Source organism: Falco peregrinus, chromosome Z (assembly GCF_023634155.1).
Source record: "Falco peregrinus isolate bFalPer1 chromosome Z, bFalPer1.pri, whole genome shotgun sequence".
Classification (NCBI taxonomy): Eukaryota; Metazoa; Chordata; class Aves; order Falconiformes; family Falconidae; genus Falco; species Falco peregrinus.
This window is the reverse complement of record NC_073739.1, coordinates 5,907,659-5,935,198: the sequence shown is the minus strand read 5'-3', so window position 1 is coordinate 5,935,198 and position 27,540 is coordinate 5,907,659. Positions and strand designations below refer to the sequence as shown.

The following is a 27,540-nucleotide window of genomic DNA, read 5'->3' as shown; positions in this document are numbered from 1 at the left end:
TATGGTGGTGAGTCAAAATCAAACAAACATCCTTCTTTTATAAGCTTTCTCACAGCATGTAGTAGCATGTGCTGCGAGTAGCGAAACATCTGTTACAACCCTGACTCTCTTGCAACTGAGCCAGTGTTGCAATCGCCCTGCGGAGCCAGGCTTCAGGTTAGGGCTTCACCAGGCAGAGGAGCAGCATCAGCAGTGGGCAACGCTCATCTCAGCTGCCTCGGGAAGAATGAAATAAATAAAAGAAACTCTTCAAAGGCCAGATTTTCTGTGTGCTATATTGCTGTTCTATACTATATTACATTACTAATTACTATTGCTGTTATATGTGATATTATATACTGATATATTGCTGCATTGTACTATATGCTATGAAGGTACTGCACTGCAAAGCATCCAAAACCAATTTTAACTCCATACTGCCAAACTGACTTCGATGATACCTGCAGTTCACTCAAGAGCCCAGAAAGTCCCTTTTCAGCAGGGGTAGGTATGGGCAGAGAAGTTCATATGCTTAGATGGTTCCTTCTTGTCCAAAATTGCCCACTATGCTTCTGTTGGACTGCACCCGATTTCAAAGGCTGCCCCTTCTGCACAGAGGTATGGGTCTCCCTGACCACCCTGTTCTTCTGTGTATTGCCCACGGGGAAGAAAGGTTTGTTCACCACCCCACTCACCGCCCCCCACCCCCCCAGCAGGTTTTGCCACTGAGCAGAAAGACTTGGCCCTGTTTGCTCCATAGCATGACCAGCACAAAGAAAGGCAACAAAATTCCTGGGAGTCAGAAAATTAAGACTCCATGCAGCAGAACACATACTAATTAAATATAGACATACACTCATTTCCCATCAATTCAAACATGTACTTAAAAAGCACTTATTTAAGGGCTTTGCTGACTAGAAATAGTTTCCTGTGTCTGTGAATGTTTTTGCAGCATTAGAGCTTAAAGATTATGTCTGCTTTGGATATGAGTGATGACTGTAAGCTGTGCAGTCCTACCGGCAATTACACAACTGGGACACAGAAGTGGGGTTTGTTTGGGGTTTTTTTGTTTGGGTTTTTTTTTTTTTTTTTTTTGGCATGAGAAATAATTAGATACAGTAAAATCTGTATATCACCACAGCAAAATTCACAGGAAGATTTCCATAAGAAAAGTTTTCTTTTAAAGGGAGAAGCTGTTGCTCAGAGCTTGCCCAGCACTAAGCCTTTAGGCAAGCTCCTGAGGAAGGTATGAAAGGCTTGCATTATCATTTACTGTGTTTCTATAATATGCTCAGAAACGTTTAAAGGAAAATTCCCTTGGTCTCCTGCTTTAATGTGTTTTTCTTACAGAGCGTCTGTGCAGAATCAGAGTTAATGATTCCTACAAGATCAGCCTGCCTCCTCCTCTCAGTTCTGGAATACTTCCTCTGGGGTTTTTTGGTTTGGTTGTTGGGGTTTTTTTTCCTTTCAAGGGAGGAACTTTTCCTGCTTATTTGTTACCCCAGATTACTGATCTAACTCTGTAATGCAATACTTGAACACTTCAACCAGTACAGGGATATCTTTGTTCTGGAGATTAACAGAAAACTCAGCTCTTTGGGATCCCCTCTTCTGCCTGTGAGAAGAGTGGGAGAGTTTAATATTGTGAAACCAGCAAGGTAATGCAGTCGATAGCATGCAGCTGCCAGGGGTGCAACTCTTGTCCTTCACCTCCCCTTCCCCCTGTTGGTTTCAGATCACGGCATATTTTGTCGTGTCACAATTTAAATTTCAAGCTCTCTGGCTCAAGACTGTGCCTTTATTTGGATTTGTAAAGTTCACAGATCTGGGTACTCAAAAACCGGTGAAAAGAGTACAGCTTAGGAAACTTAGAACAATGGCGTGACTAAAAAGGTTCCCTGTCCAACAGGGTGTCCGCATCACCTTCCAGCTCCATAAACAGCCAGGAGAAATAACAGACTTATTTGTATCAAACAGACTCTATTGTTTTTATTAATCAGTGTTACATGTATAGGTTAATTAAAAAAGCTACAGTTTGTGAAATATGTCGTCTAGCTACAAGATACAAATCTAGGCTGATTGCCATGATATCTATTGATGCTCAGCCACTGTAAAAAATTTACAGTTTATTTTTTGATATACAAAACCTCAAGCAAACATTCCTTGTTAAACGTCCAGTGAAGCTCACAGCATTCTACTACACAGTTTCATATAGTGTTTTAGTGCAAAAGGAAGTACAAATATAAAAATACTGAGTCTTGAATTAAAAAAAAAAAAAAAAAAAGAAACAGGAAACCAACAAAAAACCCAAGCAAGCCGAGGACTTAGAGGTGAGTGTCTGCTATGGGTATTCTTCTAAGCTCTACGATCTGGGAGTTAGCCATGCTGCCGCCGTCCTGGCTGCCGTGACAAGATTCATTATCGCTGACACTGAGACCTGCACCTGAAACAGCAAAACAAACAAACCAAACAAAGAAAAAGAAGAGAATCAGTGAGAACGGAATCCCGACACAGGAACGGTGATGTCATGTCCTGCTCCGCTTTACTCTGATTACTGCCATGCCTCCCTACCCCGCAATGATGCAGCAAGTTTCCTCGTGCCAGCCTGCAATTCTGAATCCACAGATTATAGCATTATCTCACATAGTTTGGTACCATCCAGATAAGCTTTTTCATAATTCAAGTGTCAGTCACTTGTTTGTCTCGGGAAATCTTACAATAGCTATTCAGAGGGTGCCTTGGAATCACAAGAGCATAAATCAAGGCCTGGCTTAGGCTGGGTTCATGGTCTGGCTGTTACAGTCTGGTATTTCCAAGGACTTTTTCATGAAGAATTGATTTTTAATTATACAATTTCCCTGTTAAACTATAATTCCATCTGTTTTAATAGGACTGTAATTTCAACATGAGAAAAGACGCTGACTAAATACTCTTTAAACCCACATTTGGCACAAGCTGGTGTATTGTGTTGTTCTGCTGTGAGAGAATACTAGACTTTGGACCATGGAAACTTCCAACACATGTCAGGAGGCCACCTTCTCCATCCACCCATCACAGTTCTGCTAGCTCGTTGCTTCCATGTTGATTTTTAGGGGTTTCGGGTTTTAATTGGGAGAAGCTTTGAGCTGATTAGTGTCAAGAGGCATAACCCTGCACTAGTGGGTTTTTTTAAATGTGTATTTTTTTAGACCACTTATTCACAGAACGTCAGTTTTAACTATAAACTTCAGTGCATTTCCTGCCCTTCTCTTTGAATTGTAAAGTGAATCCTAAAATCTGTACATGGGTCTTGTTAGGGTTTAGGGTATCTAGGCTTTACATCAGTGTAATTAGGCACAGTGATTTCAAGAAAGGGTAATTTCAGGCATGGTCCTACAGTGATGCCACTTACAAACAACTGGAGAATTACTCATTTTGGGCAGAAATAGATCTGTAATGACACACAGTTTGAGGGGGTTGCAAAGGAATGACATTTGGCTCAAAAAACCCGGACTAGGGAATACTGGGAGAGGCAGTGATCTGCATTTTCATACTAAAAACTATTTTCAGGAGTTCCTATCAGTTGTACAATACATCTCTGATTTCTGCCTCAGCTGATATTCCAGGCTCCGTCGAGTTTGGCAAAACACAAGATAAGGGTAATTTACTTTTTTAGAGTTACTTCATTATTTTCTATGCCCTTTATTGTTTGACTTTTCCAAAGTTCTTCCATAGCACCCTTCCTTCCACACCCCCCAAGAGACGTAGGGAGAAGGGGGCAGCAGAGGGATGCCCTTTTGCCATGGGAAGTCAGGCTGCAATCTCGAACGCGGAGCTTGGTTCAGAGAACCTGAGCAGGACTTGGCAGGCGTCCCTGCAGAGCTCTGGAAGGAGCCCTCGTAGGGGCCAAACTCGGATGCAGCGCTGCGTGAACCCAGCCTGACTGCATCCTGGTGAACAGTGGGTATTTCTGCGCTGCGATCCTTCTTACACCTAGTTTTGGTGTTCAGGTGTCAGGGTGAACATGCACTCATTGACATCTACTAGATGAGTCCTGTTCTTGGGTCTGCGTGACCCAAGCTCTTGAGACACCATCAATTACTCCTGTCAGGAGTAAAAATCCATCAGTGAGCAAAGACACAATAATACAGACAAGAAGATTAGGCTCTGAATCATTAAAATACTTGTTTATAAGTGTACTGAAGATGATTAAACTGTACTTACTGATTTAAATTTATATGCATATTTAACCTCCTAATGGAATCAAGGTCCCAGTAACTCAAAGCTGCTTAAAAGTCCTAGGAAAAACAGCAATTGCATATGCAAGTTATTTGGGTTTTTTCTTATCTTCTCTAAAACTGTTTGTTCTAGAAAGGAATCACGAGTGTAATGGAGAAGATAAATCAGACTGCTGTATTTATCATTTGGTGACAGAAGAACAAGGTAATAACTTTGAAGTAAATTATTTTGAATGGAGAAAGAAAACAATACTGATTATGTAATATCATTAACACTGGAATTCACTTGAAACATACGTTTAGGTTGAAGAGGGTATAAGCTTCAAAAAGGGAAAAAATAAATTATTGAAAAAACGTTTAAAATCATGTTACATAAATATGATCGTCCTGGGTTCAGATTTTAAGATGAACACTGACTGTTGGGGCTACAAAGATGTTTGTCTTACTGGTGGTTATACTGCAATTACTCAGTACAGGCTTTCTGAAAGAATCTCGTGCTTGTCACTACAAAAAGATCGGGTACAGGTCTATTATAGTATTACACTACGTATATTCTTAAAGGTCAGATATATGTGCAAGCTTTGTATGTGCTTTGTGCAAAGTAAGAGGAGATTTTTTTGTTGTTGTTGTTACAGAGGTTCCTATCAGTAACTTGGTGTAAACCAGAGACTGAAGTAGGCTACTCTGGGTTTACAAGGATCTTGCTCTACTGCTGATGCAAAGACAAACTACGTAAGAGCTGATTCTTTTTAGGAATGAGAGATGAAATGTAACCAGGATACAAACTTACCAAACACTCGGCAGACTGGGAAGGGTACGACTGTTTACACGATGGAGTTTCACAGAGTTCATTGGTCACGCTTACTCTGAGATTACAGCTGGATTTAAACTCAGACCCCAAAACCCAGGTACTCCTCTAGAGATGCTAGAGTTGGATGGCAGGTACATAGCGGGAAGTATTACTTCTCCCAATTTGTGAAGAAACTGTTTTAAGTTTCTTAAAATACACTGGAAAACGAGACCTTTCTTCCTTTCTTTTTGTACCAAAGGACTAGCTAGAAACCGAAGTCACAGCTGCCTGGCGAAGCCAGCGAGATCCCTCCAGTGACATCTACTGGTCGAAGGATTTCTTCAGTCCATTCCTACGTGCCTTTGAACGCCAGCTCTCATCCCCTGCTCCTTCAGATAGATCTCAAACTCCCACTAAAACATTTTACGGGAGACGGAGTTTCTTCTGTAATTACTGTACTCATATCTCTGGGGAGACTTCATATCTCCTAAGCACTTCCATCTCGCTTTCTGAATGACTCATGATGCATATTGTGTGTAAGACATATGTTAGATAGAAAGGATTAAGCTATACGAACTGACTTTCATTCTTCTTTCAGGGCTTTGACTTTACAGAAATGACACCAACAGACACCCAGACTTTGACCAGTCAAGCTCAGATCGGAATAAAAAGATTTCCTGGGTTTTACACAGCCATGTTTCACAGCCACCAGGCAGCATATTTGTGAGCAATCACAAACGAGAAGTTGAATTAATGTGCAAAGGGGCTACCCTTCCTTCCTTTCTTTCTGTGGGACGAGCCTTTCAAAACAGAAATGACATAGGTTGCTAGGGCAAGGCATGGATCTAGCACTTTGCCACCACCTACGATTTACCTACCCTGTGACAGACAGTCGCCGGGATGCTGTGTTGAACACCTTTCAAAATCTGAAATTTCAAATGGTTCCTCTAGTTCAGGACGCCCAACACGAGATAATTCTTAAACCAGGCACCAACAGTGGTAACACCAAGGTTTAAAAAATACTGACTTTGGAACCTGAGCTGTATTATATTGAAAGCTATGAGCTGGTTTATATAGCATCGTTATTATAATAGTTGTATTTGTGTGTGCTTTTTAACTTATACTGTAGTTTTTTCCAGGTATTCTCAATGTAGAATATTTATTTAGGATTTACCACATATGCCTCAATAAGAACAATACACGGAGATGTGGACGTAGCAATATCCTCCACTGATACTGTCCGATACATATTTGCAAAGTACCATGTGCTAGGCGGATGTTCTCTGTCTAACTTAAAAATGTCTTTGCAAAAAACTTCCTATGGGAGTGGGTCACTCCTCAGCACTGGAGGGGTTTGGGCCTCTCCCAAAGGCTTTGCTGTGCTTTGCATTCACACCTCACCCAAAGGAAGGAATTGGCTGACTTTTGTGCATCACTGAAGGGGGAGGGCAAGAGCATCTGTAGGAGACGGGAATATGGATGGAAGCTCAGAGATCAGTAAGCTGTTGTGTCTTTATGGTACTTGTGCTTTAGAGCAAAGCTGATGGACACTTGCTACTTTGGGACAGATTCCATCTACTTTTATTCTGCTGGCCCCTTTCTCAACTCCCCAGCCCCAACCAGAGCAGAAGTCCTTGGGGAATTCTGCTGTACTGGGCTTTAGCCTCAATGACAGTCACATACAACCCTGACAATCTGGAAGGGAACGGTCTTAGGAAACTGTCTATCAACATAAACCTTGCACCAGAAATGAGAGGAAAAAGGAGATCTAGTCCGAAATGACAGCACTTTTAAAGTTAATTAGTGCACTTAACAAAAAGAAATTGGCAATTAATTGTCTTTCTCAGTAGAAGCTAAGCCTTTGATTCATTATAAAGGCCATAAATTAAATGTAATTAAATAAATAATTTAAAATAAGTAATTTAAGACAAATTTGTAAACATTCAGGGGGGGTGGTGGGGGGTGGGTGGTGTTAGTACACATCACACATCAATAAGCAGGACATGTCCCTAAATTATTTCTCCTACCATAATTGTTCTATAATTTCCTTCGCATAAACTGCCCTGGAGCTGTCTGGCCTTCCAAAAGATCCCCACAGTATAAGAGATGACGCGATATAGTGAACCCTGACTATGCGTTTCTGTATCAGCATGCACATACTTAATGGAAAGGAGGAGTTAATTGATAAGCATTCAAAGGCCATGGCATTATGATATAAGAAATCTAGCTTCTGGATTTCTTGCACCAAAAAAAAAAAAAAAAAAAAGTTCTATGGCCATGTAATGCAAAGGTTGCATGAAGCTAGTGCAAAAGCTGGCTAAGAAACAGTACCACCCTCACCCACCTAACTTGCTAGAAATGCAGCTGTATGCCATCTGTATTTCAGGTTAATTTGTAAATAGGCCCAGCATTAATGATTATGGAACCAAGGGCTAAGTGCATAGTTCTACCACACATTTCTTTAGCAATAAGGCTGAGTGTGCCAACGCACTGATTTGTGTAGCTGCACTGCAAACTGCCAAGTGATAAACCACTGTGTGTTAAAGAATAAAGTTATGCTGCCTGGGCTGGTTTCATTTTTTTTAACCTGCACCAGTCATCCCTCACTTCTACTCCTGGCAGTGGTCAGCTGCAGTGGGGATGGGAGGACAGGAACGAGACCTTAGCTTTGCTGTGATAATACCCTTCATTCTCACTGCCAGATGAAACTCTGTGGCTACAGACAGTGAGCATAAATTAAAGTAGCCTTCAGACAGCTCCAAACTGCATAAGCAGAAAGGACAGATGAAGCACAAAGAAGCATAAAGACATTTTTGCATATTCCTTTGCTAATCAGTGCTGATCCTCAGCCAACCGTCAGAGTGTATTTTAGCTAATATTTTAGCACAGCTGAGGCTGAGTTTGGTTACAGGTTGACAGTTTTAAGGAATGACAGATAATGGAGGTTTCTGTTTCTGCTTATCAGAGGTAAAGCTCCAGCAATGGCAGAGAAAGCATTTCTATTCTTCCTCTATACCCAAGAGCCACACCTCCCTGTTTAAGATTCATAAAAACAGCTAATGTGGTACCAAGCACCTTTTCCATGCTCTCCCAGGGGCTTGTCTGCTTGAGATGAGGAATTCTCAGCCTACTGAAATAAAGTCTGGCCTAAAGAGGTTTGAGAAACATGACTTACAGCAAATGGCAGACAAAAGCAAGGTAGCAAAAAGGTGTCTCAGCTGCCCATACCCATCAGCCTATTTAGAGAAGAGGTGCTGGTCTTCCAGTTGCTGATGACCATTGCTTCCTTGAAGCTGGGACTGGTGCTCAAAGGGCATCAAACTGATGTGGAGTGGCAAGGGGAGAGGGAGAGAGAGAGGAAGAGGAAGAGGAGGAGGAAGAGGAGGAGGGAGAGGGAGAGGGAGAGGGAGAGGGAGAGGGAGAGGGAGAAGACTCTAAGATGAGCTGTTGTGGTTTCATGAGTACGAGCAACAATGCAAGAGAGGAAGAAATGTGCTGCCAGGAAGGACCAGAAGACAGGCTCCTCTCAGTGACTGCTAGCTTGACTGTATCATAAAATTCCCACTAGACCACAACTCGGTGAATATTTTAGCAGCAGAAGCCTGTGCTGCCAAACAGAGAAGTAATCCCACCTCCCACCACCTCATCTCCCCTTTCATTCCTTCCATGTGGTTCCCTCCCTCGTGCCATTGGGAGGACCTTGACTTCTTGGCATGGCCAAGGCACTGAACGGCACTGAAGTGGACTGGAGAGCAGGTCTGGATGCAAATAATACATCAGATACCATTTTTAGTTACAGAAAAAGCTCATGGTTTTTTTTGGTTTGAAGTATGTGTTGAGCTACAGCTTGTATCTAAGGCAATAGCTGATAAACATTTACTTTGGTGGTTAAAGCTACTCTAACCTCAACGCTGCCTCTTCAGCTTGGCTTGCTCAAATGTTATGTGTGGGTCTGTAGCCAGAGGAGACAACTGGTTTGGCTTAGAAATCATCTTTTTTTTGCCCCCATAATGTTGCTGGGGACACGGTTTTGGCACATGAATAAGTGTTGGGATAAAATGTTCAGATACTACTTGAATCAGTAATGCAAGCAAAAATATTTTTCTCCAACTCTGGCCTGAGGTCTCTGCTTTAAATCACATTAATACAAAAGGTTCATAAGAACAAATGGTAATAAAATACTAATTAAGAAGACAATAATGAAATTTAGGCAAAATCATCAAAAGCTGGTTCTAGACCTACTTCCTCTAGAAGGACTGAAAACAAATTAACTAAGGACAAAGCTTGAAGATTTATTAAAAAATCATTAAATGCTAAAGTTGTGGTGAATTATATTAACCATGAGCTTTAACTACTGCTGTTGCCTAGATTGTTCTTCATGATTTAATACTCAGTCTTCCGCAGTGCACAGAGTTTACTGCAGAAAATAGGCCAATGGATGTCAACTGAGCTGCTTAAGCAGTAAACGCTGTGGGAAACGGTGGGAATACTAGGTATGAACAGCTTCATATCTTATTAACTATCTATGAATTATCTGGTTTCCTTCAAAATATTCAGGAAGGAGTAAAAAAGTAAAAGCTACCTTCTCAGGTGCTTAAAAGAAAGGTTTGTAACTCTAAGCGTATGCACCTAGGTTTGAAAGTTCCCCAAAATCTTTAACTGCGTAACAAAGCAGAAGTAGTCTGAAAAATGTCCAGGAAAATTAATAGGTACAATACAGATTTTTTGACAATCTTCATAATGTCAAATTATGAATTTGATATTCATAAGATACATATTCAAATGTATCTCTTAGCACTACGTCAGTTATTAATCATCCAAATATCTTCATAATTAGAGGAATTTTCTGCAATGGAAATTGGCTTAGGAGATAAAGTATTACTGAGATATTAGGAGATAAAGATATACTGAATAAAAGTACCCCTTCATTCCCAGCCTTCCAACCAGTTTGCCTCTTTTCCTTGGTATCACTGAAGGGAACAAACTCCTGAAATTATCAGTGCCAGAGCACTTAACCTGTTAATGTAACCAGTACTTGCTGTTGTCTCTTGCAAGGCTCCAAGGTATCCTCAAAGACTATTCATGTGACCTTCTACTACCAAGCTACTCCATTTGTGCTTCACCTGGTATCGAGAGGAGGTGGGCTGTGGTCAGCATCTGCCAGGGCTTGCCTGGTGGAGCTCCCTGTGCCTTTGCGGTCATCTTATCAGACATTCCCATGATGACCTATCCTTTAACCACATTTCACTCCTTTTCTTCCACCTGTGGCCATGCTTGGCTACCTATTTATGTCACCATTTGAGTAAACTGAAGTTTCGCTGGTGGAGTGGGTGAGAGGCAGAAAAGCAATGCATAACTGAGGGAAAAGCCTGGGATCTTTAAGACTGGAAGTCCAAGTCTGTTGAGGGGTGTCTGATTACAAATATTTTGTTTTGCTGGTGGAGTTTGAGTGTGGACATTTAGAATGGCATCCCCTGCTTCTGTTCTCCACCAACACGGTGAACTCAACATAGCTGGCTCTTGAGTTTGGGCAGAAATCTCTCTCGTTGAAGTTTCCAGTGTAGTCCATTTTTCAGGTCCAAATGTATTTTATATAAATATTTTGTCTTACACTTATTGGGAGAATCAATATTTATGAAATTATGCTGTTTCTCACAGAGACATGTATGTGTGTGTATATATATATCTATAAATAAAGATAGGCATTGTATATACTCTGAACATCAATTTGAAAAAGAAAGGAAAAGAAGACAAGACAGCCCATGTCTAGAGACAGCAAGATAGCCATTTAAGCATTTGTGAAAAAATGTCAGAGCTTTCAATCTGCTGGCACTTTCTGTCGGTCTGCTTACCATCCTGACTCAAAATACATTTTTGCAGGCTCCCTTTCTGTTACTCTAGATAGTCTGCACAATATTTTTCCTGGAATAGCAGCCCAAGGCAGAACAATGTAATTCAAATCTTCTGCGGCAATCAGATTATATTAACAGATCTTGTTAACTGGATGTCATGGAATGATGACACCATTGGGGTTTGAGGAATGAAGTGATGAGCGACTTACCAGTCTTTAGAGCAAATATTAGGTCATCAAACTCCTGCGATTCCTCATCAGCAACCAATGAGCTGGCATTAAACCCTCCAGAAGGGTGGAAAACATTGCCATTTTGTGGACTCTGCTTAAAGGCAGCACTAGCTTGACTAGTAGGCTGCAAGGATGCCCTCTCCCAGTCTGCAGGCACCTGCAACATTTAAAAAGACACAGAAATGCAGTAATCCTCAAAACAGTGACCTCAAACTACGAGCAGAGCTGAACTCAGGACCAAGAGATTTTGGAACCAACTATTCTGTCACTTGTATGGTGAACCAGGTAGCTTTTTGGGGGTTTTAATAAATAAATGAATTAAATATATATATGGTAACTCAATTACAAGTCATTTAACCTTGTGTTTATTACGCTTGTCCGAGCTATCTCAAAAATTTGAAACAATATTGTTATTTCTGAATATTTGCCCCTGGTATGGAGAACTTTAAATTAAAGCACTGAAAGGTTCCAGCTCACCCCTCTCTTACCTTTGCCTCTTTCTCTGCTGGACCCTGCTTCTCCCTTCTATAGCCACCAATCATTTCCATAAGATCTACAATCGGCAACCCACTGTTTCCCCTGTTTACTAATTCAATATTTTAAAGTAATTTGCCAGTCTCTCTTTGAAGGTTCTGGTGGTGGTATAGAGTCCTACAGTTTTGACACCAACTTAGCTAAAGTTCACTCACTTTTAACGTGTTTAAGGTGGAGCTGCACAAAATAATCAGAATTTCAGTTCATGACAAAAGAGGTGGTTACAAAAATCTATCTCCTCCTTAAATGAAAAGACAAAATACTGAACTCTAAGAAAATATATTATAGGACAATAAGAATATATTTTCTTAGTTTATTGTTCATCCACTCTTTAAGAGCTCAGGAATGTAAAAGCCTCCTACACAGAGCTGAGAAGCTATGCCATCCACTAAACTGGGGACTCAGGCATCACCTTAAGTAAGATGCTGAGAAGTTGAGTAAATTTAGTGGTCTGCCAGGAGACAGCTAAGAAGCTTTAAAATACAGTCAAGCAGGTAGAGAAATGGGCAAAAGAGCTGCCAGGTAAGCAGCTTGGTTTTCACAAAAAATATTATTAGAACTGACATGTTCCCTTGAAATATTTCAATTCCATTAAATTGGTGTTTCCCCTGGGAAAAAATGTTTAGCTGGAAAGTTTTCAACTAGCTCTATCAACATGTACATGAACACAGCAGCAAAAGTCACCTTGCTTTACTACAGGCAGTGAAAAGTGATACTAGCAGCACTCCAGTTTCAGCAACAAAGAGACTGAAAATCATGTCCCTCAATTTTCTTTTATATTTCTCTTTTTTTTTTTCTTTTTTCTTGCCTCTTTTCTTTTTTCTTCTTTTTTCTTTTCTTTCTTTTCTTTTCTTTCTTTTCTTTCTTTTTCCTCTCCTCTCCTCTCCTCTCCTCTCCTCTCCTCTCCTCTCCTCTCCTCTCTTCTCTTCTCTTCTCTTCTCTTCTCTTCTCTTCTCTTCTCTTCTCTTCTCTTCTCTTCTCTTCTCTTCTCTTCTCTCTTCTCTTTTTTCTTTTATTTCCTTTTCTTTTTGTTCTAATTTTATTCTAGTCTATTAAAATTTCCAGATATTTTTCACAGCATGACTTTGGAAAATTAAAGACTTAAAACTCACCTAAGACTTATAGTAAGCTGAAAGAATTAACTTGATATTTTGATTTCTCATGACCTACTTTTGACAACACTTCAACCAGTCTCTATAACAATGAAGACTCAAGTAGAAAATGGGAAATTCTCCAGATGGGATGTTGCCAGGGAATTGTAAGTTCCTAGAATGTCACCATAGCTAAAGATGAAAATTTTTATCGTGAAAAAAAAAAAAAAATCCCCTCCCTCCCCAAAGCCAGCCTGTAATAATTAGCAACTCATTCCCATGTATTACACTTCAGTACTGCCACTTAAATCTCCAAGTATATTTTCAATACAAAAGAGAATGACTGGAGAGCACGGTTACCTCTTCCATAGCACTGATGAGGTTCTGAGTGGACTTGCTGATCTCTCCACCTGCAGCCGGCAGTCCACTGCCATGCGTGAAAAATGCCGATCCTGGAGTTGTATGCCCATTCATGTCTACGGTATAACTTGCTTTCACAGGACAGCAAAGTTGGTTGTGCAGGATAAAATATACCACAAAGACATAAAGACCCTGAAACCAAGAGAGGAAAAGAACATCAGCATGTGATGTATAGGGAGCTTAGATCAGAGTGAACACAGTCATAGCAAGGTTCTATATGCTGTAGCTGATGCCACCCCTCAGCCCAGCATCCCTGCCTCAAAGGGCTGCAGTCTGTTTCCATGGAAGATACGAGATGACATCACTGCCCATCAGAGATCTGGAAGTTAAAAGTAAGTTCATATCCTGAGGGCTCCAGCTAAACACACGCACACAAACTCCCAACCCAATAGAGTCATTGAAAATTATTATTTGTTTGAACCCACATGACTGCAAAGCAAAGCCAAGATCCCAACAACAACAAAACCAACTTGAGTTCCAGAGTTGTCATAATAATAAAAATGTGGTTAAGGGCCACCTCTGCAATAGGATTTGCGGCTGGCCCCTAGCCACATTTCTTTATTTCCTTACTGACCTGCTGGCTCTTTGCATTCTTGCCCCAGTTTCAATCTCGTGCGAACTGTACTGCTGCCGTCACAGATACCAAGTTGTAACTATAAATTATATTCTTCATGATATCCATTAATTCATCACTGTCTTTCATTTGTGATTACTACAAAGGCTCTGCTGTATTCCTCTGCAGTTCTTCTTTAAAACTTGCTAATTTTGACCTTTAGACTTAGCCAAGAAAAGAATTATAACCATGTCTTTTGTTTGCAAAGAAATCCAGTGATTGAACTTCTGAATATGAAATCTGGCTTTTGCTAATCCCTAAGTTGCACTAACAACCAGTGAAAATAATCCACTACAATTGATAAATCAACCAGTTCAATAATTGTTAAAGAAGGGGTTAACCAAAATAGCTCAAAAAGGAGACTTCTAGATTCTTCCCAATTGTTGTGATGCATTCACATTTGCATTGTTTTTTGTATTTCACATTGCCCTCTAGAGCCCTGAAACCAACTGTACTAAACAGAGCAATTTATTTGAAAGGTACCCATAGGCATGAAATTTATAAGGTTTATAAATAGTAAGGAGTTTCATGTAATTATATTTGGGAATTCCTAATGGAAGGAATTTTGAAAATACATGGAGACTGCAAATGCCCAAGATACAAGTTTATTTCCATCCCTATAAAACAGGCAGGAGCAGTTCATGATCCACAGATTCATAATTTCTAATGCCAAAACTATGTGAAAAAACAGTGTGGTCTAAAGCGACACACAACAGAAGTATAAATTCAACGGGATTCAACAGGATTTCAATTTCAGCTGGTCAAACACTGGAAATACCCTCAGACACCTTCTATGAAGCCATACAGCTCCCTGTGTGCATTATTTTTAACAGCAAACCAGCAAACAAAAGCGTTAACTATTTTGAGAAAAAAAAAATCCTGCTTTTCCAGATGATTGTTTTCTGTCACAAAGACCCAGAGCAGTTAACCGAGAGGAAATTTCTTTGTGATACATATAAGTAAATACACTCCAAAAAACTGTTGCAAACACATGTTGCACTTAAGAGACACTAAAAAGGAACCCAAATGTCCTTTCAGTCTGTAAACAAATCCAAGGACTCTGATACAGGTCAAGCATAATGGGACTGGCAAATGGATTTCTTTTAATTTAAGTTGAATGGATATGAAAAGGATAAAACGGCCCACAGAAGAAAAGATAACAGTGATGACACTGAATTCAGAGCAGCCTCTGGCATTTTGGTCTCTGAGGAGTTGCCACATAGTTGAACACACACATTTCAGGCAGTTTTGTACTTTTCAAGAAAACTCATTAGCTGAAAACGCTGCACAGCCCTGCCTTTCAGAATTGCGGGGACATAACACATTGGTGTGCAAAGCCCATGCTACATCACTCTCCTGGGCACCCTGCGTGTGGACACTCATGCTTCTAAAACAAACAAACATGGAACAAAGTGCCACAATTGTCTTCTTAACTTAGCCTGGTGTCCTGATTTAACTCTCTGTGCATTTCAAACAGCTATTCCTGAGGAACTGTTGTTCCACCAGAACCACAGAAAGGCATTTTGACACCCAAAGCACCACTGCTGCCGCTCCTCCTTGCTGCCACCACTTCTGCTCCTGGCTGTCTTGCAGAGATGCAGACCCTTGTCCTGGTCAGCAGCAGCCAGCATCCCTGCCATGCATCGCCTCGTGTGGCACACCTGCTGCAGCCCTCCTTTTATCCAGGCTGAGAAGGAACTTTAGGACATACCGTTCAGAGAACTCCCATGCATTGATGCAGGACAGCTCCTCTGGGTCCTTCCATAATGAGAAGACAGGCCCAGGGAGGCTATTTGACTGTCTAAGGAGAGGAGGCCGTGTTAAGGAGAACAAAACCGAAAACTGTGAGTTTTACTTCTCCCACTCTTGTAAAGTATTACAGCAATGCCTTACAAACAGCAGGTTATACTTAACAAAACCCAGTGCTCCTAAGTAGGGTATATGCTTAGAAAGGAACTGTGCTGCCAGATAGAAGATTTCTTGCTCAGCTGGAAAAAGGATGGAACCCTCTGAGACCCATGCTCCCATTCAAATTTAAAGTCTCAAGAAGATACACTCGGTGGAGGTGAGTTCCTGTGTGCCACACTGTGGTTCTCTTTGAGATACCAATAGGGGTTTGTTGTCTTCTCACTGCCCTGTGTCTCTATAAGAAACCACTGCAACTGAATTTTGGGAAATCAAAACAAGGCAAATGGTCCTGTCCAAACAACACTGAGTTGCAATGATCATACACATGAAGATGCCATGGATCAGGTCGCATAGATCTGTGCTTATTTTTGCACCAGCAGCTACCAGGCAGTTTACGCTGAAAGAGCACGTGCAGGATGCAGGCACTTGGGCTGTTTCAGCGCAACCACAGCTTTCACAATTTTGGCGGGTCTTTTTCAAAAGCAGTGGTTTGAGAATTGAATTGTCCTTCATCACACTTTAGACACTCATTATGGTTTTTTTCACTTCAACTTTTAAAACTGTAAAAAATGAAGTACTGTGAAAATAAGGCTTTTGGCATTGTAATATATTTTGCACTGTGTTTATCACATAAACAACTTTGGCCAAGTTGGTACCGCTTTACATTTGTTATGCACAGATGTTGACCTTGGCAACTGGACCAAGGATGAAACACGTAGTCGAGTTCAGCTGACAGGTCTACCAGACCTGCAGGACATTCAGAGAGAAAACTACACATTCCAAAGGAATCAAAAGAAGATAGGTCTGGGTATGGATATTAGTAACACAGGCAATGGCATCTCTGTTAAAAATGTGGTAAATATTAATTTTATATTCTTAAGAAGATTTAATTAAAAAAAAAAAAACCAACAAAAAACAAACACCAACCTAAGCCCAAACCCAAACCTTCAGCCTAGTACGAACGATCTCTGCTATTGCGTATAAATTTAGAGCCGTTCTCCTCAGCCCACAAGCATGTACAGGGAGGCCAAAAGAAACTATTTGGTCTCAGAGTGAAATGACCGACTGCTAATGCAAGAGCTTGACCTGGGCTCTATGGAAGCAGATTGAGCAACTAAGCTAAAGAACTAGGACTTTGGAGGATTTAATTGCGATACTACATAATTTCTGTGCACTGGTCCCACAGGGCTACTTACAAAATGTCTAAATCCATGTCACTTATGGCTACATTATGATAGCAGTATTAACACAACATCACACTAAGAGGGAAAAGTGTTGCTAACGCATTTGACATGGAGGAAAGTAAGAACCACTGGAAGGAGACAACTGGTCTGTCCCAAAGGCACGAGCACAGGCAGGCAACTTGCAGTTCTCAGGCATGAAAAATGCAAAGGCTGATGGTTATTTTACTGATAAATGCTGTTGGAAGACAATTAAACTTTTGTTATTTCACCTCAGCAAGACAGTCTGTCCATCTGCTCCTTTGCACTTATAGGTCAGGGGAAAAAACACCTCAAAAAACCACAGCTACAACTGTCTGAAGGAGAGCTCGCATGCATAAGAGTCTATAGGGACTTTTCCCACCAGTGAGGCGGGAACAGCCTCAGTGCTGCTTGAGGTTACACTGGATACCTCTCCCATCTCCTTTCAAATTTGTTACGGATACCTGACCAACCTGACTGCCTTCTGTGACTGATCCAGAGCACAAGGGCAGGGTGGTGGATCACACCTGCTTTGGGTTTTGCACAGCTTTCAGCACAGTGTCCCACAGCACCCTGGTACCCAAGTCAGGGCACTGTCACCTAGATGGGTAGAGCACTGGATGGGTAAGAGCTTGAGCAACTCCAGTGGAAGCCTACCAAGGTGGTCAGGGGCTCTTAGGACATGCCCTGTGAGGACAGGCTGAGGGGAATGGGCTTTTCAGCATGAAGAAGGCTCAGGGGGCAATTAAAAGCCATTAACTACTCCTAGTTTCCCCAATACACAAGCAGTGGTTACTGAGAAGACAGAGGGCCATGGCAGGAGAATGAGAGATACTGGTCCTAAGTTGAATTAGGGTAGGTTCTACCTGGATAGGAAGAAAACATATTTAATGTCAGGGTAATTAAGCACTGGAACAAGTGGCTGAGAGGCAATGTAGAAAATTCTTTATAGGAGGAGAAGGGAGGTTTCTCCTGGTACATGTTATAATTTCACGGAGGGTTTTGTGCACGCATGGGTGTGAGGGGAATTCTCACATACAACAGCTTGATTTATTTATTCTGTGGAGTGACAGATGCAGGAAGCTGGTAAATTAAGGACAGGCTTCTACATCTGTTGGTAAAAGGACAGAATACCTTTTACACTTCATAAAGTCCCATGGAAACCTGGAGGACTGATCCATACAAAGCCTTCACTGACATTTGACACTCGTAGTCTCTCTCTCTCTCCCCTCTAATTCCGCATGCTGCAGCTCACGGTGTCTACATTTGGAAATCGGGATAATTGTGCTAATAGTAACGAGAAAGGATATAACAGACTGTAGGCCATCAGCAAACCTCTTCACCACCTTTTTACACACTGAGAGAAAACCAAGATGCTTACTGTATCCCAGAATTTTAAAGTGTTCTCATAAGATAAAAGTACTCTTATTGCTCTAATAAGCACAAACACACCAAAGCATTAAAATTAAACAAAAACCCCTAACAAAAGAAAAAAAACAAAACCCCAACCCCAAAAAAGAACACCACCACCCCCAAACTAATACACATCATACTTCTCACACAAGTATTTTCATCCATCCCTGAGACACCTACCCTGAAACTGCAAAAATTGTTTTTCCAAGGAGAAGTGGATTCAGATAATGTCATCTATTTTTTTGGTTTGAACCTACCATTTAGAGGAATGGTATTTCTATTTACAACACTAAAGTATCTTTGCAGGACTTTTGGTAAAGAAATATAATTTGAACCCTTCATCTGAACAGTTCCTCAACCTGTTTCAGGGTATATATCAGCACTAACAAAAATTCAGTGCACCCTACAGAGGTGCTCCTTGCATTCCTATTTTAATTTGGAAAAATTTAATTGATAACTATCTTCATGTGACTGTATCACTAATCATATGACTATATCACTAAAAATTTTTTTTTTTCAAAAGAGAACATTTTAAGTGAAACCAGGGCTTGTGAAGGAAGCGGGCATCTTGTGTTAGACCCCAGACTGGATTGTCCTGATCCTCAGATCACCGTGGCTACACCATCACTATTATTTTTAAGTTACACATTTACTGGTGCCATGCAGTAAAAAAAAAAACCAAGAAATCACGCAAGCAGGTGTGTCTGCCAACAGAGGACTTGTCTTTACCCAGACCAGCTCCTGCGACTCGCTGTCTGCAGTCACTGTAGAGGAATTTCCACGTGCTGCTTTATGCTTTGGTTAGTTTCACTTTAGTTTTTTTTAATCTTATCAGGGTGAGATTTAATCTTATTCTCTGTCTGCACTAATTTACTCTTGGCAACCAGTCCTAGAAAGTCCTTTGTTTGTCAGTTGAACGGCCAGGTTGTCCCTACCGGGCGGCTGCTGATGGCCACGGGTGCTGCTGTCACCGCTGGTGGCCACCTCAGGGCTGGTGCTTATGCACCTCCATGCCTCAGCTGATCCTTGTGAGCTTCCCCGGGGATTCCACTGATTTACTGGGAGCTTTTGCATTGCTGACTTCTCTTTTCTCACACAGTTTTCCACCCTGGCCAGTCAAAGCCTGCTGTGGATTAAGGCTGATTTACATGACAAGTGCCTGCTGCTTTGGGGAAAATTATTGGTCTGATTAATTCAGATAATTTGCGTGTTTCGCCATGTCCAAGCAGCTAGCATCTACACAGCAAAAAATGACTCACAACGTTAAAGGAATCGTACTCAGGAAATTACAATCAGGGCCATTGTACAATGCATGATATATATTTGATATTCTTGTCTTTCCTAATAATTTTTGGAGGAAAATTTATTATTTTGGAGGAAAAATTCAGCCATGGAACTGAATGTTCATATGCAGAATAGGATTAATAATGCTAACCAAGTGACACACATAAAAAATAATTCTCTATTTCCTTCTGCAGGTTTCCTTGTTTTCAGAGATAATTACGATAAACTGCAGGCACAGCATTTTTGTGCACATCTAGATATAAAAAAAAGCAGACTTCAATGTACATTTTATTTTTCCATATCTTCCTCAACCATATTTGTCTTTGAGAACAGCTTGAAGATCTTTTATTGGTGTCATCATGACAGAAGTATCAACTTAGTCACATGACACTACATCCTAAGCTATCACTTAACATCTCCCACTCATAGCTCTCCATAAATATTAACCTTTGAAATGTAAATCAGATCCTTCTGCTTAAACCTCTTTTTCACAGCACTCGAAGTGACTGTGGTAAAAGCCATGTCCTTAGCAGTGCAACCCTGCCAACTGGTGATTACACCCAATAAGCCGACTTTGGACCTGCCCTGTATCAGCAAGAGTTTGACTGTTCATTTGCCGTTAAGCACCGGTTTTGATGAAGCTGTTATAATTCTTATAAATCACGTAATTTCTCTTGTCACAGTTTCTATTCGGAACATTTATCACTCATCCGCACTTTGCTTCCTGATGTGTTTACTCTCCATTTCGCTCTGTAGGAAAAGATCTGTGTCACTTACAGCTGAAGTTCTAAAAATTCACATCAAGAGCAAAAGTCAACAACACATGTAACTGAGGACTGCAAAACTCATGGCATCTTGGTAGGCAACATTGTAAGACCACTTGTTGAACCAACCAGCTGCCACCACATACACGTTTGCCCAGAAGCCACCACAGAAAATGGAATGAAGAGAAGCAATCATTCATATATCATTAAATTAAGAACGTATTTGCAGTTTTGCACTAAGGTATAGTTATTTTGAGGGCTTTCTTTTCTTGTAAAGTTGTAAATCCACAGATAAACAGGTTATGGGTATATTTTGCAATAATGTTAAAAATACTGTGCTTTCAGCATTATGAATACATTTTTCTAATATTAACGTAACACTTGAAACTCAGTCTAAAATGCCAAGTTTCTCTTTATGCAGAGCCTCAGCCATGCCAAGACCAAGCTGAATCTTGCAGTTTCTACCCAAAGCCAAATCCATAAATTCCTTTCTGGCAAACTGCGCTCAGCTCAGATTTAGTCTAAACTTGGCTCAGGTTTACCTGAAAGGTTCACAAACTTTGGCAAATCTTTAAAAAGCAGATTTGCTTGGATACTCAGGATTCACTATAAATATTTTGCATAGCTCTCAGCACACTTGCAGCTACTCCCACACAACAGCCATTTGTACCTCTGATTTCAGCCCTGCAAGTGGTGGAAAAGGTTCTGGGTTTTCTTTGTTGCTGTTTGTTTGAAGAGGACAGATTCAAATTTTAAAAGGGAGGTGCTCAGCTTGAAGACACACTGAAAATACAGATGCTTAGCCAAATTTCCCAGATGTGCAGATTGGGCTACAGTAAGATTCTGTTACTTCCTTCCAGCTATCCCAGAAATACCAAGAAAGCACTAATTTTGTATTTCAGCTTAGCTGAGGAAGAAACAAACGCTGAGTCAAAGTCAAAAGGTACAAGCAGTGGGTTGGGCGTGATCTGTGGAGGGCAAACATGGGAGAGCCAGCATGCAGAAGAAGTTTGCAATTTACCTCCACAGTTCTGGCCGCAGTCCCTCGTTACAGAGCACTGGGAGGTTCAGCAAATCACACCAGCCACAGGTGGCTGCCGGAGGCTGAGACCAGCCAAGAGCAGACAAAGCAGACTAGCACCCCACTGTTCCCTGGATCTGCCCTACTTCTCAGCCCACGGCTTTTTCCCCTGCCTCTGCCTTTTTTATTTTTCTCTGCTGCACAGGCAACAGGAATCAGGGAGAGCATCCCTTGAGGTCCTCTCTGCATTACATTCTTCTCGGGCTTTGTCCTATGTGCAGGACCACTCTGTTAGCAGAAAGGAGGCAGATCACATACCAGGGAAAAACAGACTACTTGTCCACTGATGAACCTTACACTAAAAAACAAAAAAACCCAGAAAGATCCAAAGCTGTGAGGTTATTTCCCACCTATTTTTCAACTGCATCGACTATAAGGACCCAGAGATATTGGAGGTCATGAACTTGCACGTATGCTTTAGAAAATTCTGCAACCATTTACTCTCATGCTTGGTTTTCCATTCACAGCGCTACATTTCAGCTCACACCTTACAATCTTACAAAACCTACTACAGTTTTCATTTCTTCCTCAAACAGACAAGAAATGGCAGATGAAAAAGCCTTTGTCACTTCTGTCCCTAGGTCAAGAGATGTCCCGATTAGCAGTATTAGAGCAGTTAATTCTCTAGTTATAGCTCAAAAAGAGCTGAAAGCTATCACAGGAAAGCAATACCTAAATGGTAAGCTAGCAATTGAAGAAACCACATTTGGGGACCATACAAACTAGCATTACTGAATACAGGTCAATCTTGCCCATAAAAAAGTCAAAGAAAGTGCTGTTTTTGCAGGACATTAATGTGGGGTTTTGTTTGGTTGTTGCTTTTTAGGTTTTGTTTTGGATTTTTCTGTTGTTGTTGGTAAAGCAGTAATTTCTACTCGTGTATATTAATGGCAAATACACAGAGTTAAAAGAAACAGGAAACACAGCTTTAATAGACAGGAAGAGTCAAAAGAGAGAAGCTAACTTGGTATGTATTGCTGAACTTTTGCTTGCTATTATAGAAAATCTCAGAATGAAGACTTAAGTAAAGGCTAGGAGTTACTGTTATAACAACAGTTTTTTCCCTTTAATTGATTCTTTCAGTGTCAGTGTTTCCTATGCCTACAGCTCTCTCTTTCTCTCTCTCTTTTTTTGTTACTCTGTGATAGCTGACTGAGAAATTGGACAGACCATTCATTTAGCAGCGTTTTGCTGCAGTGCCATAAAAGAGCAAACCCATAACTGACTGGTGCAGCTCCAGAAGCCGTAAACGCAAGAAACCTTCAAAAAAATCTGGGTGGGAGAGAACCCAAGGGTTGTGGATTATTTTATCTATTATTTTGCATACCTGCTGCTTGGGTGTTTTAGGGCAAGACCAGTGGCAATAAGGTGTCTGTATACTGTATACTCCAGTTCGCTGGCTGTTGGGAAGACCTTTTTGGGATGCTGCAGCCAGCCAGAGAGCTATAGCAACAGAGTACTGTAAGGAACCAAATGAAGTCTCACCATCTTCATCCTCCCCTAGTTAAATCTGACCCCAGAAATTTCATTACCCTCTTATCAGCCCATCTCTTCTGCTAATTTCTGCAAAGAGCCAAATGCCTCTATGAACACCAGAACATACACCGTCTGCCATAAAAATTACTTTTTATGCTTTGTATGTCCAGAATAAGTGTAAGGTACTACAAGAAGTAGTTATTTTTGCCAGAGAGCTCTGCTTGTCTCAGAAGTAGAGGTTTTGTTTAGCAGGCTTTGCTACTAAATGATGTTTAGAGGAACCGGCCTGCACTCTATGCTCCTACTCTTCTGGATTTTAATGAAAATTACTGCAGATATTCCCTGCCTTTCTGCAGCTTCAGAGACAGCAGAAGGCAAGTCTTATTTATAAAGCAGGAAGTTAACGCTGTTTTCGTTAGGGTTGCTCCGCAAAAAAAGGGAAACGTGGGCAAAAATGAGGACAAGGACTAGACGTCCTTCCATATCTGACAAGTAGGTGAACAAGAGTAGGAGGGGGTATAATAATATATTTGGCTCTGTCATTGAAATCATTCACTTCCTGGCTTGAGATAATGAGCTGATTTTCCTTCCCCCACCCTTGCCCCCAGTCTGTGCTAGAAGAGAAAGCTCTGGATGAATAAAAAGTACCTCAAGAGTTAATGAGATGTCTTTTCATAGGGACCATTACTCAAAGTAAAATTAAAACCAAACTCACCTTAAATATGGATATGATGTCAGCCTTGTATTAGAAACTCTTGTTTTGAGGCTTTTTCTAACAATGGCAGCTCTAAAGCTTTCTAGAATTTGGATTCGTGGGTTACAACTTCTTGTTTTCTAATGGAAAAATTATTGGCACAAAAATTGACACCAGGGCTTTCTAAGTAGAGTCAGACAGAAATACCACTACTAAGATGTGAACAAATGAGGAGGGGAAAAAAAAAAAAAAAAAAGGACATTTTCAGAAAACATAAAGGGCATGAAATGAACATTGAGGCAATTCCATCAGCAGACTGTAAACAGGGACCACTCTGTACTCCTGAGACAAGAACAACACTTGGAAGACTAATGGGCCTGTAGTATCTATTTATTTCCCTGTGATTCTGCATATAAAACCCCAAGCTGTACTGTACATCAAGGCATACCAGTGTAATACCAAAGGAAATATATATATATAAACAAGCATTTCAAAACAAAGCAATCGGGACATTTGATTTCCGTCCCTTGGTATATTTATTGAACTTTGCAGGAATGCAGCTCTACCCATCGTCAGGAACAGACAGCGATCAAACTGTTGGTTCTTCTCATCCTTGGAAAACAAGAAGTTCCTTTCCCTCTTGGAAATTCTCTCTAATGGATTAATGTCAGAAGTGACCTAAGATATGACTGCAACACTAAACAGAAGGATTTGGATATGACCTGCTCTGTGACCCATTCCTGCTATCTGTGAAGCATTTCCTAAGAGGAAAAAACGATAGGAGCTGTCGAAGGATGGACTTTCACATATTTTTCAAAGCAGTCAGCTTCTCAGCTGTTGTTTTGGTTTTTATTTTAACATAGTTTTTCCTATTACTTAGCATGGAATATATGTTCTTTTGAGGTCTCCTCTTTGTGTGAGGGCTGCAGATCTCTGTCTATTCTTTTCTAGCACCCTTATATGGCAATAACTGCTGGCTCTGCAGTGTCATGTTTTCTCATTGCAAAACCACCCGAAGTGTTTGACAGAGCTGTCTTGGCTGCACAGTGAAGCCCAATGTAAAGCAAACACAGAGAGCTGCCAGCTCCAGAACTGCATGGTAGGTCAAGAAGAAAGTACATGACGGGAAGAAGCCCTTTGCTATCTGTCTTCTTAATTTTATTTTATTCTAGTGCATTTTGACTTTTCTTCCTTTGCACTTTCCCATGCCCCGTTGCAGCAGAGCACCAGTTCTGCCATTACCCCTCCTCTGCTTAGTGCTGGGAGCAGACCACTAGCCCTGTTCCTCCCTGCCTGCACAAGGCCAGTACGTGGAGGGTGGCTCCACCAACCTGGAGGTACTGACAGATCAGAGCAGGTCACGAACACAGACCTAACCAGGCTTCCACCTCCAGACAGTGCATGTTCGTGTGCTTGTAATGGCATTTTGGCTCTTTGCAGAAGTTAGCAGAAGAGATGGGCTAATAAGAGGGTAATGAAAAGCCTGACAAGAGGTAAATGCAACCTCCTGAGGGAACTAGTAGGAAATTCTGAAGTGAGACAGGGAAACTTTCCCAGGCAGGTGGATTTTGAAGCAATTTTACATTAACCAGGTCAAACACAAAGCCTGTAAACCCCAGCTATATAGGCAAGTACTGGAAGTCTCATAGCCTGGTATGGCAGTGCTGTTTCACATAATTAATAATTATAAAAATTCATATAATTTAATGAATATAGAAGTCCACAGGGTGATGTTCACCATCCCATTCCAGCAAGGACAGTGGAAATGGCAACAACCTGAGAGTGCTTCTTTCTTTGCTCCTACGTCAGGCATGGTGACTCCACCCCCACCACCACCATCACCACTATCGCCACCACCACCGCCACCATTACCGCTACCACCACCAGGACAGTGGTTCTTGCTACAGGTTCACTTGGAAAATTTCAATTTAATGTAATACAAGGACACTCCTAAAACTGGCCAGGCCAGTTCAGTTTCTCCAAGTGCTCTCAGTGGAAAACCCTGCTGCTCATCTCCACAGACCTATCTTCTGCCTCACTGTCACTCCATGCTGTTCCTTAGGAGTCTTTCAAAGATACAAACAGCCTGTGAGGGTTTTGTCAAAGAAGTTTCTGCATTGTCTGAGATAAGACAAGTATTTTCTGAGCAACAGAAATACATATTAACTTGTGTTTACCCATAGCTAGCTATAACTGTATAGTTATATAACTATAAATGTAATTTAATATAGATAAACTAGGCACAGGCACAATTGTTCTCTGAACTCAGTCAGCAAGTAACCTTTACTTTTTAAGTTTTAAGATACAGATGAACTTCCAGCTCAGGTGTTAGATAACTCTGCTCCACATCGACCTACCTCCTGAGTTCAGAAACAGAGCTCCTTAAAGCATATGCGTTCAGTTACCTGTAATTGTGCTCAGAGACTTAGGTTAAGCTTCATGTGTAATGAATTACTGGATGTAAAATTAGATGTAAAATTACATTACCTGATGTAAAATTTGTGGCAAAGATGATAATACGGGGGGGGTTCCCCCTCCATTAAAAAATATAAACACACAATAAAGATCATACGTACCAATATGAATTAAGGCAACACAGTACATTTATTTTGTGTCATACTTTAGTTATATGTTGCCTTTACTGCAGAAATGGAATGCATGGAGACTAAATGGAATTTCTTAATTTGAAAGGAATCTAGCAGGAAAATGAAAAAAAAAAATAAATAGCAGCAGTAGCAACCTTTCCAAACTTTGCTGAAAGTGGCAGAAAATGAGCTGGAGATTATGATTTGATCTCACATAGGGGCATCACACATACACCACTTCAACTTCAGTACGCAAAGAAAATGCTACAATGAAAACAAGTACAAGCATAAAAGGAAGACAAGTTGCCAGTCAAATAAACATAAAATGGTCAGTAATACACTGGGCTATGCAAGAAGTCGTATACATATGACATATACGTGACATGACATATACAGTGTCATCCAAGCAAGGCATTTTTATGCTTGGCAAATGGACTTTTAGCAGGTATAATAATTAATTACTATTAATTCTAAGATAATTGGCAGAATCTGTCCCAAGATTCTGTTTATGTGTAGTTTCTAAAGGGTCGATAAAACATTAATATATGGTACAGACATGATTATTGCAGTTTGCAGATCGTAGTAAGTCCATTATTTGTGGCATGGCTGATGTGATAATTATAGTCCATCCTGTTGGACATTAACAGCCTCTGTGCAACAAAGCACTTACCAAAGCGCCTGCTATTTTAGTTAATCATACGTAGGAAAGTGAAGTTTTAATACAAAACAAAGTTCAATATAAAACGTGACCCAGCCAAATGGCCAGTCCAAGGGCCTGTAAGGAAGAAAGAGGTTACCCAGAGCCATCATCCAACGTGTGGATGGAGGAGCTGGGCCAGCAGCCACGTTAGCAGGGTGAGCAGCGCTGAGCCCAGGATTGGGAGCTTTCCCCCTCAGCCCTGTGCTTCCTGGCTCTGCATCTCTGTTGACACTGTTATGTTACTCTTGGCCCCAAAGCAGATGAGCTTTACGTCCATTTAGGATTATCTATGTCATACATCAGATGCATTTCAAATGGCAACCCAAAAATCCCAGACTCGCACTTGAAGGATACACTGATATTTCTTTTTTGTTAAAGAAAGTTGATATCCTTACACCTTTTTCAGTATTTGTGGAATGTGCTAAAAGGAAGGTTTCACGTCCAGTGTAAAGACTGGGGTTTTGCATTCTTATTAGGGCACTGAAATTGAGATTTTTATCCAGTTTGCAGATGAAAGGATCCCATAGGACATGACATGAGTTTAATTTCACTATTTAGTAGAAGAGGATACAGCAACCTTACACACTGTTTCGTTCTGGGATTATTTTTGCCCCATTGGCTTCCCAGGGTCAGCAAAGGGACAGCAAGGAAGGCAGCAGTAAAGGTATAGGCCTGTTACATTAACTTCTGATCCTCAGCCTCAACAC

The 27,540-nt window shown here is 40.9% G+C and overlaps 1 protein-coding gene across 1 annotated transcript in view; it reads right to left on the bottom strand.

The window, feature by feature from the left end:
• Positions 1-1,759: 1,759 nt before the first annotated feature.
• ADGRV1 (adhesion G protein-coupled receptor V1) overlaps positions 1,760-27,540 on the bottom strand; it is a 291,184-nt gene continuing 265,403 nt past the window's right edge. The window contains exons 90-92 of the mRNA XM_055791141.1: positions 13,054-13,245; positions 11,048-11,225; positions 1,760-2,422 (exon numbers count right to left, since the gene is read on the bottom strand). Coding sequence (XP_055647116.1) covers positions 2,304-2,422; positions 11,048-11,225; positions 13,054-13,245 — 489 coding nt within the window. The 3' untranslated portion in view covers positions 1,760-2,303. The remainder of the gene's footprint in view (positions 2,423-11,047; positions 11,226-13,053; positions 13,246-27,540) is intronic.